Source organism: Cervus elaphus, chromosome 8 (assembly GCF_910594005.1).
Source record: "Cervus elaphus chromosome 8, mCerEla1.1, whole genome shotgun sequence".
Taxonomy (NCBI): domain Eukaryota; kingdom Metazoa; phylum Chordata; class Mammalia; order Artiodactyla; family Cervidae; genus Cervus; species Cervus elaphus.
The window spans coordinates 13307476-13320585 of NC_057822.1; the positions used below are offsets into that span (position 1 = coordinate 13307476).

Here is a 13110-nt window from a genome sequence, read left to right on the forward strand (position 1 = left end):
TCAAATGTCACATGCACCCACATTTACAGGGTTAGAAGACACCTTCTTAATCTTCTTTCTCAAAATGCCCAATCCTCATCCCAAAACTATTAAGAGATCCCAGAAACTTCCGAAACAAGATTCATATAAAGGTCACTTCTCTGCTAACACAATCATTAACAGAATACAGGATAGTTATTAACTTCCTCCAGGTCACTTGGCCTGCCTGGCTATGTTTTCTCTAAAGTAACCATTCCATTTTAATAACAAGATGTCAAAAATGCCCAACAATCAAATGGTATTAACACAAAATGAACGGAACTAGGAACCTTTTGCCATTCCTCTGCATACTCAAAAGCTGCATTTTGTGGGGGAAAGGTGTGTTACACTGTTGGGTTGATATTTTTATATTAAGGCTCTATTTATTTTTCCCTCCTTCTGCAAGAAGGGATGCATGATCTTGCTAGCAGACAACATATTCCTTTCCAAAATTCAATCCAGTTTAGAGACAACTGAGTTACTTTTATGGGACTCTACCTGCAAGGAATTTACAGTGTGAAATTAGCCCCTCTAGGGCTGTAGATCAAAAAAGTACTTTTAGCTACCGCAAAGCCTCCAATTCTGTGAGCTATCATGCCATGATGAAAGATGTGGACGTGACGTCCACATTAGGCTCCCACCTGTCCCAATTCCCAAATTACCACCCTTATGAGCCATGATGGACAAACACTTCAGTATCTTATGCAGCTGCAGATGGTGAATGACTCAGACACCCCAATGAAAAGTTACAGAATCACTACATCACAGTCTAAACACATCTTTAAGGTATCTCAAAGATACCTCTGGCATATCCTAGAAATAGCAAAACTATTCTGATGTTCTATCTTTTTAAAGATAGAAATCAGGACAAACTTCAAGGATCTTAAGACTTAAAAGGGTCCTAGAAGACTATCTAGTCCAATATCTGTGTCTTATACATGGAAAAAAAGCAAAGTCCAAAGAATATGAGTGTCTGAGGCAAGGCCAGAAGTGGTGACATAAGGGTTCTTCTTGTCCAGTGAGCTCCCATCCCACAAAGCTGTTTCTTTCTTTTGGTTAAGAGCTCTTCAAATTATTGTCAAACTCCTTACTCTACAAGCCATTCTGCTTTCTCACATTTACAGGCAGAATTTCTAAGTAATGCCTAATGAGAACCTACATCTAAGTTTTAAGTATATCTCACCTTATTCTACTTCCAGGGAACGTGGTAGGATTCATTATTACTCCACATACAGAAGCACTTTCCAGATTTCATTCCTCTTGTTTACAAACTTGTCTATTACCAAGGGTAAGTTTTTCTATGCTTCAGTTTTCTAAAACAAAGATGAAGGGCCACATATCTAAATACATTCCATTTATTCCAGAAATAATCACTATTATTAATGTCCCTGAACACTGTCAAGTTAACTATATGTAAAACATTAAGGAAACTTAAAAAGAAAAAAGTTCCTTGGTTTTTAAAAGCGAGATAACCAATTATTCAGGATAAAGTGTCTTTTCCGTCAAAGACTCGAAGTACTTTCAAATGAGAACCGCTAACCTCTGCAAATCCATCCCTTTCGGGACATAAAGAGGAGTAATGCTGCCCTCCTATATGTAGAGTAAATAAGTCATGCAAGATCATAAGCCAAATAACCATGGTAGAACCAGAGCCCAGAAACATCAGGACAATGAGCCTTCCTCAGTACTACAAAGATACACTCTTAAATACTCAACTACCAGAAATAATCTATGCCTTTAAACTTTTCAAAACTGAACTTAAAGTTGAATGAAAGGGGCTGCTAGCAAGGACAGTAGATGAAATATCTGAAAATTTGTAGCCCTAAGCCTAACAGATTTTCTTATCTTCCTTTTTATGTGTACTTCTTAGAACAGGAGGCAAGTAAAGCATTTGTACTGTGTCCTTCAGCTATGACCAGCTGTATTTCAGACAACCAGCAAGGTTTGAAGGTGAAGTTTTAAATAGTCACTTCTGAGTAAGATTTCTAAGAAACACTCTAAATACACCAAAGTGACTCTAGGAGTCTATCGAACACTGGCTTTGATGAGGGAAAAGAAATAACAAGAGCCAGGCACTACTAACTTTACCAAAAATCAATTACTTTGAAAGAAGCCAATTTTCTGAATTCCAAAGATTCATACATTCTTTGAACATAGGTATTATTTTCCCTAAGGAGGACTCTCACACAAGCACACAGACACATACAAATAAAAATAAAATAACTGCAGCAAAAAAAAATACTGTGCTTGGCTTATGCAATTTACTTGAAATTTTAGTGTTTATGTGGGTAAAGACTACATTTACACACATCCCCTCCCAGAGATGCTTTATTGTTTAAAGAGAAGGAAATTCAATGACATTAAGCTAATTAGAAACATTTTTATTACAAAAACTTACTTTCTTCCTTTCTCTTTTGTGTCCATCTCCCTTTTATCTCTACAAAAACATCCTCCCAACCTACCCCTATATGAATCCTAACTAAATTATAGGACATTGCTCAAGTCCTATATACCTCCTCCATTCAAGTAAGCACAAACTAGTCTTGCCAGTAGTGATCACTAACCTTCTCAGAACATGAACCACACAAAGAAAAACAGTGCACACTTTCCGTCATCATGTATATTCATTCCATGCTCAACTAGCTAAATAAAGAGTTCCTCGAATTCAAAAACTTCGCTCCATACTTAGTTCCCTTTGTGCCTGGACACTGGGTTATGCTTTCAAAACCTAGTTTCAGTTAAGTATCAGTATTTTAGGAGGGAAGTATACTAAGCATTTTTAAAAATCCACCCCCAAATATCTATTGTTATAAAGCTTACTAAAATGAGATTTCTGTGATCAATTCTAAGTCCTGGCTTTATTCACTCTCATGCTTTGGAGAGGTAGCCAGGTCAGAGTCCCAGCTCCATCACTTTCTAGATTTATGACCCTGAGCAATTTAATTCATCTCTCTCGGTCTTTTTCTTTATCTGAATGAAAGAACCGTCCTGAGTTATTGAGGAGACAACGAATGCAAATCTCTTAACATCTGCCTAATAGGTGGTCAACAAACAGTAGTTACTACTACTGTGTTAACAACGAGGAAAGAACAAAGAAGTGTGACACTGCATTCCTGGTGGAATGTGTATTTTGTTTAGTTATTTACATATGCCCATGTAGAGGTCTGAGGAGTTACATATAAACATCAAAAAATAACATTTCTAACAAAAGTAAGGAGGGTGCGGTCTGGAGACCTTGGGAGGAAGGAACATTTTGAAAAGAAAAAAATGATTTTTTAAAATACTTTTGTTGTTAATTTAAATAAAATTCACTTTTTGTCCACTGTTCTTTGATTAGAGTTAAGTCTTTAGAGATTATGAAGTGTTGCTTACAAAACAGTAACAGGATATTATTTTTATTTTGTGTAACTAATTTTAAGACTGGGATTATATTTTTGGTAGAATGAACCAGGTTACCATCACAGGAATGTGAAAGCAGATAAATGCGGTTTCCCCACCTATACTTAGTATCAGATACATCTGTTAACCTTCTGTTCAAATTCTGCTCCAGAAATACAGTGAGAAAATCTTTACTTAATAACCAAACAGGGTTTATTAATGTGCACTGTTTCAATAATATTAGGCAAGCACCGGAAAACATAAGGACACCTACCAATCCGATCTGCAAACTGGAGGAAAAACAAAAACAGGCCACAAACCCATGAAGCCAAGATGACTCGGAAAAGTTAGAAACAAAACCTTATAACCAAGACAGCAAGAATCTTAGGATCAAAGCACCAAGACTTTAACTAATACTCAGTCACAATGGTAGTCAATGAAAATTTGTTATAAATCAGGAAAGAAAATTATCTTAATTTTGAGTCCTCAGAACCTAGCACAGTGCCTGGATCAAAGAATATTGGCTAAATCATTAAGAACAAATGTATTTAATGAATGATATAAAAGAGAATCCAGCATATAGCTATTCTCCCTCCTTTAAAGTGTTAAAATAGACATGGGAACTTTTAAATATTAGATACACAAAAAATAAAACAGGAAAAAAAAAAACCTAAGGCTACTCTCCAGGAAAAAAAGAATCACACCCAAATGTCTAGTTTGTGAACCTGTGACATCTTCAGCAGTTAATGCAAACTTATGTTTTGCCTGTCACCACAACACTTAGGTCAACATACAGAAGCACCGGAAATCAGCTGTCCTTCATCTATATTCCTCTTTTAGAATTACGGCAATCTTCACTATCAGTATAACGAATGATAGTAAATTTTGTTTTCTGCAAATTTTAAACATTACAAACAAACCAAAATCCTTATTTCTAAATTCTATCTATGTAATGGGTGACTAGCTCAGGCCTCAATCTTCTCGAATTATTTACCAAAAATCTCAATTCCTTCTTCACAATGAAACTGCAAACAACATCCTCAAAAGCTGCAACATCCTCTAAAGATAGGTTATCAACATATTGACTAGCAGCAGATCTAAAAACTCTTTCACTGCAAAAGAATCTAATGACTGAAAAATGAAGCAAAGGTAAGGACATTTGATGCATATAAAACTAAGTTATTTTGTAAAATTTTAACACCTCAATTTCCAACTGACTGGTTAAGATAATATTAATTTGTGCTTACATTTGGGTTTTATTTTTAACATATTAGGCTAAAGTTAACATTCTCCTTATAATGAGATTGTTTTGGCAAAATTCTGCAATACCCCACTCCTATCATGAGGATGGCAACAAGGAAAAGCAAGCACATACTTCTGGAGACTAGATTCGGACACATTTGATGAGAGACAGCTCCAACCTTCCCTTAAAAACAGACCCACGTTTCTGACACACCAATTTACTTACCTCTCCCATCGCTCTTCCCTCCAGAGCAAGTGCTTGAAAATCATGATTCAGTTCATCCATAGAACGTACCTAATGTTTAGAATAGAGGAGGGAAAAGTTTCACGTTAGTACCTTGAATTTTACATACACATTAAATACAACTGAAAAGCTTTTTGATGCTTACTTTCACATATTGACAAGGAAAATAACAATAATCAAGTGACTAAGATTAAACATTCACTTACCTTTAACCATCAGGTTCAGCAATGATCCCTGCGCTTTCTCCCCTCCCAATCCCTTTTGCTTTCAAACATGAAAAACACAGAATCCAAAAAAAGAAAAAGGAAACTGCATCACACGAGAATTACGATAGCTATTGTTCATACATTTTAACTTAGTAAGTAAAGCTCAACATGTTTAAGGGCAATGATATATGTAGATGATTATGTTACCTAAACCTTGCTACTGGCTCTAAGACCACAGCTTGTCCACAGCTGTGAACAGTTAAATACAAATTAGGGGACTCATTTGATCCAAGCTAGTATGTCTTTGACAACCTCAGGGAAAAAGTCACTACAAACTACATAACTGAGTGCCCTCAACATTTCTCCAACTTGGAAGATCTCTGGGAGCGCCTAGAATCTCAAAACCAGGAGAAAAAAAATCAGCAAGTATCACAAGAATCCCTTCAAACTTTACCTAATTAAATGTACTACCTACATCATAACAATCTTTCTAGACTTCAATTAACTCATCTTCAAGGTCATTACTAGAAGGTAATATTTAAGAGCAAGAATGAAGTGTGGAACAGATTACACAAAACAGTCATAACTCAAAAACCCTTTCCTGTCCAATAGTCACCTCTCAGTTATGAGCAAGAAGCCACCTTTGCTAAGGCTAGAGTACAGTCCCTCGTTTATTAAAAAGGAAGGCTTTCCAGCCTCCCTGCGAAAGATGGCTGACTGCCTAAAGTGGAACATTCCCAAACCCCCTCATCTAATCACCACCGCCTCTAAATGTATGTACAATGTCTAGCACTGGGTGAACGCAAAGAGCCAAACTAGAGCCAGGCAGGGGGAGAGCAGAGCATGGAACATGAACTGGAATACAGCTGGAGGGATCAATTTAACAATTTTATTAGCATGCTGCCTGAATACCACCCAATAATCCTAATTCTACCGAGGTGACAGCACATAAAAATACAGTCACATTGTTCTGAATTATACATTTTCAAGACCCAATGCTACAAATGATACACTGTTGTCACTAAGATGTAACAGCTTTGGGATGCTTGTCAAAAATGTAAATTTATAAAATTCAAAATGACGCTCAATTTAAGCCATATAAAAACAAAGAGACATAGAGATAAGACTTGTTACTGTAGTAAACAGTTTCAAAGGGCCTTGAAACAGAAGCTAGAGTCACAATACACGCCATTTACATTATTCAGGTAAGCACACTGAATAAGCTCCTAAACTTCAGGTGGTAAAAATAAGGAGGGGTGATGAGGACAGAATCTTAGCTAGAAACTCTACAAACAATAGATAAAATCAATTTGAACCTTCAGGACAAATAACATTTACAAGGCATGTAATTTAAACGCATATAAAGTTCTACACTATTAGGAGCTCTTCCTATGGAATCTATAAACATGCTTTTAACTAGATGCTAGAAGTTTCACGAAAATTCAAAAACCTACAAATAGTTTTAACCAAGAATGTTAGAATTCTATTCATGTTTCCCAAGAAAAAAGTAGGAGTGGCTACAAAAATGAAAAAAGGGCTTCCCTGGTGGTCCAGTGGTTAAAAATCCGCCTGCCAGCGCAGGAACGTGGGTTCAATCCCTGGTCCAAGAAGATCCCAAATGCTGCGGGGCAACCAAGCCTGTGCAACACAACTGCTGAAGCCCACGCACCTAGAGCCTGGGCTCCGAAACAAGAGAGATGCCCGTGTGCTGACCTAGGAAATGAAGAGAAAGCCTGAGTGCAGCAATGAAGACTCGGCACAGTCGGGAAGAATTTTTACTTAATTAAAAAGTGAAAAAAGAAAGTGGGAATGGTAAGGAAGGTAGAGAACATGCAATGTGCATATTGATGCTATCATCACAACAATCTCACAGTAATTATTCCTATTTAAGAGATTAGAACTGAGCCTCAGAGATACTGTTCAGTCAGTTCAGTCACTCAGTCGTGTCCGACTCTTTGCGACCCCATGAACTGCAGCACGCCAGGCTTCCCTGTCCATCATCAACTCCCAGAGCTTACTCAAACTCATGTCCATTGAGTCGGTGATGCCATCCAACCATCTCAGCCTCTGTCATCCCCTTCTCCTCCCAAGAACACTTTCTCTGTCAACCACTGTTAAGCAGGGAAGTGCACTTAGACGGCATTTCCAGGACCTAAATGCAGGTGTTCCAATGTTTGTGTACTGTCCTTTCTATGTCACCAAGCTACATGCAGGGCAGCCACAGGAGGATGCCACCCCCAGACGGAGGTGCCTTCAGTTTTTGCCAAGGGCCTTGCCAAGTGTGTCCTCTTGGTATGCTTGCCTTTCCTTCCCACCTGTTTATTCCCCCCACCTTCACAAATTGCCCCTCCTGCCCTCAGTGATTTCCACCCCTTTCTATACCACCTTCCACCCACTCTTCATTCTCTTTCCTACCAAATTTTATTTGCTGGCTCGCTCACTCTCTCGGCTCTCCTGTCTCCCCCTCTTTAGCTCTCTGTTCACCTCAAGCTCTTCCTCCTTCCTTGCGTCTGTCTCTGTCTCACGTACAAGGTGAACCGCTCCTCCTCCCACCTCCTTGAGACAATGAGAAGGGAGCTCACTTTCTGAAGTCTGCTTTGCTAGTACAGAAACCATTTGCCCACGGTTGAGTGGACAAGATAAACCAAATCACTCTCACAAGTGTTAACAAGTCAGATATTTATTGTTTATAATGGGAGCTGTACTTGGTATGATCATCAACATGAGGCAGACTCCACAAAACTCTTCCCAGAAAACAAAACTAATAATCAGAAAAAGATGCTCAGGAATCAAGAGAAATCAAGTTATGAAAACTGAGACCACTGTAAGAAACGTCCTGGGCAGGTTAACAAAGAAACTTACTCTATATGAAGGAGAAAAGCTAGCTGTAAATGATAACCACAGAAAATGCTCCCATCAGGATAGAACCATCTTTAAGTTCTTGTACAACTATACCTCCCCCTTTTCTCTAGTATTCAATTTGAGTGATGAGTTAATGTTAATGTTTCTTTAATTAAAAGTTTACTAATTTAATTAAAAGTTTACTAATTTGTGGCTCAGCCGGTAAAGAATCCACCTGCAATGCAGGAGACCTGGGTTCGATCCCTAGGATGGGAAGATCCGCTGGAGAAGGGAAAGGCTACCTACTCCCGTATTCTGGTCTGGAGAATTCCATGGACTTTACAGCCCGTGGGGTCACAAAGAGTCGGACACGACTGACAGACTTCCACTTTCAATTTCATCTTCACTTTTGCTGAATGTCTATAAGACTTCCTTCCTTCTACTAAATAATCTATTCCCTTTGGTTTCCCAAAACTACTTCCTACTTTTGTCTTTGGGCTACTGGCCAGTTACTCATCTTACACCCATCCAGTTTCTCTACTGCTGCCCCTCCCCATAAAATCATCTCTTACTCCCTTTTACTAAAGCCACAAAGCAAGATAACCACCTTAGGGTCTGACCTACCTCATATCCCTCACTTCATCCCACCCAAGAAGGATCATCTGTATAAACGACGAAGTTCCTGAGTTTCCTTTCCATTTCCCAGATCTTTCTTCTGTAAGCCTTCTGCTTCTAACAAGGTTCTTGTCCTAACCAAAATCATAATTTTGAAAATTAAATTGGTGTTTTACCAAAATCAGTCAGTCAGTCCAGTCACTCAGTCATGTCCAACTCTTTGCAACCCCATGAATCACAGTACGCCAGGCCTCCCTGTCCATCACCAACTCCCGGAATTTACTCAAACTCATGTCCATCGAGTTAGTGATGCCATCCAGCCATCTCATCCTCTGTCGTCTCCGGCTCCTCCTGCCCCCAATCCCTCCCAGCATCAGGGTCTTTTCCAATGAGTCAACTCTTCGCATGAGGTGGCCAAAGTATTGGAGTTTCAGCCTCAGCATCAGTCCTTCCAATGAACACCCAGGACTGATCTCCTTTAGGATGGACTAGATGGATCTCCTTGCAGTCCAAGGGACTCTCAAGAGTCTTCTCCAACACCACAGTTCAAAAGCATCAATTTTTTGGTGCTCAGCTTTCTTCACAGTCCAACTCTCACATCCATACATGACCACTGGAAAAACCATAGCCTTGACCAGACGGACCTTTGTTGGCAAAGTAATGTCTCTGCTTTTTAATATGCTATCTAGGTTGGTCATAACTTTCCTTCCAAGGAGTAAGCGTCTTTTAATTTCATGGTGCAGTCACCATCCGCAGTGATTTTGGAGCCCCAAAAAATACAGTCTGACACTGTAGGAAGTTATAAAATCAAAATAGATAAACACAGAACTATACATCACATTTGGAAAATGAAAAACTAAGCAAATGCATCACTTTACAAATCTTTTAAGAATGATATTCAAAACTGCATTCCTTGAGAAGCCCTACTTATCAATACCCAACATCCCATACCCTTATCAGAATCAATGAATGATATACACTTCACTATTTCCATCTGTAAAATTGAGGTAGCACTGACTACTTGACACATTTGGTATAAAGATTAAATGAAACAACATGTCCAATACTTAGATACACTTCACTATCTCCATCTGTAAAACTGAGGTAGCACTGACTACTTGACACACTTGCTATAAAGATTAAATGAAACAACATGTCCAATACTTACTAGGCATGTATTCAACTACATCCACTTCACAGTTTCTTCTAAGTTACTGAAACGTCTCCACACATCCATCTTTTTTTTCCCTATCCTCAGTTTTGGTCATTCCGGGGAGGGGAGCCTCTCTCTCTACAAGTCAGCATTTTCATAATCAGTATTAGAAGCCCCGAGATCACACACACATCTAACTTACTTTCTAAAACTTAGCATTTCAAAGTACAACCATTTTCTCTCTTTTTGATTCTCAACCAAATCATCAATTCAGAGAAATTTCCATTCTCCATTCTAATCAGTTCAGAAACTTCTAAAATATAAAAACAAAAATCATCACTGATTAAACCTCAGATTCTTTCTGTTCTCATTTAAAAAAAAAAGCTCAGTAGTCACCTTCTCAAATTCCTTCATTCCTTGATTTCCACAGCACTATGATCTCCTGGTTCTCCTCCTATTTCTCTGCTCCTCTGTTTAGATTTCTGATTTCTGTCTTTCTTTTGGCCAGCCAACATTACAGTCAAAGAAAAAAAAACTTGAAACTTAGACTTGGGTAAAAAGTAATCCAAATGTAAGAAGGTAATGATCCAAATATGTAACGAATTAGTTTACAAGATTTTTAAGCAGCTCTGTATTACTAAACAGTAAATCTCAAAAAACAAAGCAGTATTACCATGGTGGCCAATGCAGTCCAGCATAAAACCTAAAAAAGAAGCAACTGTTGACAGCATTCTGGTTCAGTTCTTGGCCTTCTCTCAGTTCAGTTCAGTCTCTCAGTCGTGTCCAACAATTTGCGACCCCAAGAACCGCAGCACGCCAAGCTTCCCTGTCCATCACCAACTCCCGGAGTCTACCCAAACTCATGTTCATTGAGGCAGTGATGCCATCCAACCATCTCATCCTCTATTATCCCCTTCTCCTGCCCTCAATCTTTCCCAGCATCAGGGTCTTTTCCAATGAGTCAGCTCTTCGCATCAAGTGGCCAAAGTATTGGAGTTTCAGGTTCAACATCAGTCCTTACAATGAACACACAGGACTGATTTCCTTTAAGATGGACTGGTTGGATCTCCTTGTAGCCCAAGGGACTCTCAAGAGTCTCCTCCAACACCACAGTTCAAAAGCATCAATTCTTTGGCACTCAGCTTTTTTTATAGTCCAACTCTCACATCTATACATGACTACTGGAAAAACCATAGCCTTGACTAGACGGACCTTTGTTGACAAAGTGATGTCTCTGCTTTTTAATATTCTGTCTAGGTTGTTCATAACTTTCCAAGGAATAAGCATCTTTTAATTTCATGGCTGCAGTCACCATCCGCAGTGATTTTGGAAACGAACAACATAAAGTCAGCCACTGTTTCCCCATCTATTTGCCATGAAGTGATGGGACCAGATGCCATGATCTTGGTTTTCTGAATGTTAAGCTTTAAGCCAACTTTTTCACTCTCCTCTTTCACTTTCATCAAGAGGCTCTTTAGTTCATCTTCACTGTCTGCCGTAAGGGTGGTATCATCTGCATATCTGAGGTTATTGATATTTTTCCCGGCAATCTTGATTCCAGCTTATGCTCCTTCCAGCGCAGCGTTTCTCATGATGTACTCTGCATATAAGTTAAATAAGCAGGGTGACAATATACAGCCTTGACGTACTCCTTTTCCTATTTGGAACCAGTCTGTTGTTCCATGTCCAGTTCTAACTGTTGATTCCTGACCTGCATATAGGTTTCTCAAGAGGCAGGTCAGGTGGTCTGGTATTCCCATCTCTTTCAGAATTTTCCAAAGTTTATTGTGATCCACACAGTCAAAGGCTTTGGCATAGTCAATAAAGCAGAAATAGATGTTTTTCTGGAACTCTCTTGCTTTTTCGATGATCCAGCGGATGTTGGCGATTTGGTCTCTGGTTCCTCTACGTTTTCTAAAACCAGCTTGAACATCTAGAAGTTCACGGTTCATGTATTGCTGAAGCCTGGCTTGGAGAATTTTGAGCATTACTTTACTAGCGTGTGAGATGAGTGCAATTGTGTGGTAGTTTGACCATTCTCTGGCACTGCCTTTCTTATTCACTAGCATTTATTTATTTATTTACTGGCGTTATTTATTTACTAGCATTTCTGTCCTGAATTACTGTCCCTTAACTGCTCGGGGTGTCTTTAGAATGAATATCCCTTTACTTGAGCCAGTCTGACCAGTTCTCAGCTGCTTTTAAACAAGAACCAAACTCTAACACAATAGGTTATCACTGAGTTGGTTGTTAATGAAACCACACTGAAAGTTTATATTTTAGATCACAATGGCTCCATTTCACTAACAGAGATCCAGAACAATACAAGCAGAAGATCTGGTGCCAAAAACCATTACGGGAAGGATACCAGTGAGAAAAAGCCAAGCAAATGCAGGAGAAACTTGAGCAATGAGAAGAAACGGAATGTGAGAAATTAACCTAATTTGAAATTCATCATTAAGGGAAAAGGGGTTCCCTGGTGGCTCAGACAGTAAAGAATCTGCCAGCAATGCAGGAGACCTGGGTTCAATCCCTGGGTTGGGAGGATCGCCTGGAGGAGGGCATGGCAATTTACTCCAGTATTCTTGCCTGGCAGAATCCCCATGGACAGAGGAGCCTAACAGGCTACAGTCCATAGGGTCACAAAGAGTCAGACACAACTGAGCGACTAAGCACAAAGTACATCAAGGGAAAAACACTTAATAAGTCTGTTCCACACCATCTTCTGGTCTATTATATCTGTATTACAAACAATAAAACAATAAATATTTACTGAGACTTATGTTGTGACAGGCCCTGTCCTATAAAAATCCTTATATGCTGTATGATCTCTTTAAAAGTCATAACAATCTGAAAATGCAAGTACTCTTACCCCCATTTTGTTAAGAAAAACAAAAAGTAATTACATTCCTCTAGTAATATATAACTAAATCAACAGAATTCTTGATTGCTGGGAAAAACCAGAAACAAAAAACTCTTTTAGCTCGGGAGAATGCAAAGCCTACTACATGATGCTATTTATTCACTGTCAATAACAACACTAAATACCAGTATATTTACTGAGTTTTCAAGACACTGGACTGCAAAATTATTCCAGTTTATAGATGAGGTGTAATCTGTCCCAAGTCACAGAGCAGAAAGATCAAAAGTGGAATTCAAATTCAGATCTCTAACTCTTTTACTACCACTTCTATCTTTTCTCATTAAAGACAAGCACAAAGGACCCAGAACACCTGGCTTAAACAACTGTTGTTCCAGAAACTGATTAGTACACTATTTTTATAGTCTCCTCCATGATACACAGCAGGGTAGGGAAGGTATGAAATCACCACAGCAGCCAGAATTAGGTCAAAGTTCAGGTTTTTTATTACTATTTATCATTTAAAAACTGCTACTACCTTGGGCAATTAAAT

General features: G+C 38.8%; 1 protein-coding gene across 18 annotated transcripts in view; it reads right to left on the bottom strand.

The window, feature by feature from the left end:
* Window positions 1-13110, bottom strand: part of PUM1 (pumilio RNA binding family member 1) — a 122898-nt gene that overhangs the window by 83288 nt on the left and 26500 nt on the right. For all 18 annotated transcript variants that reach the window (XM_043909531.1, XM_043909530.1, XM_043909529.1 and 15 more), the window contains exon 3: window positions 4865-4933. In XM_043909531.1, coding sequence (XP_043765466.1) covers window positions 4865-4933 — 69 coding nt within the window. The remainder of the gene's footprint in view (window positions 1-4864; window positions 4934-13110) is intronic.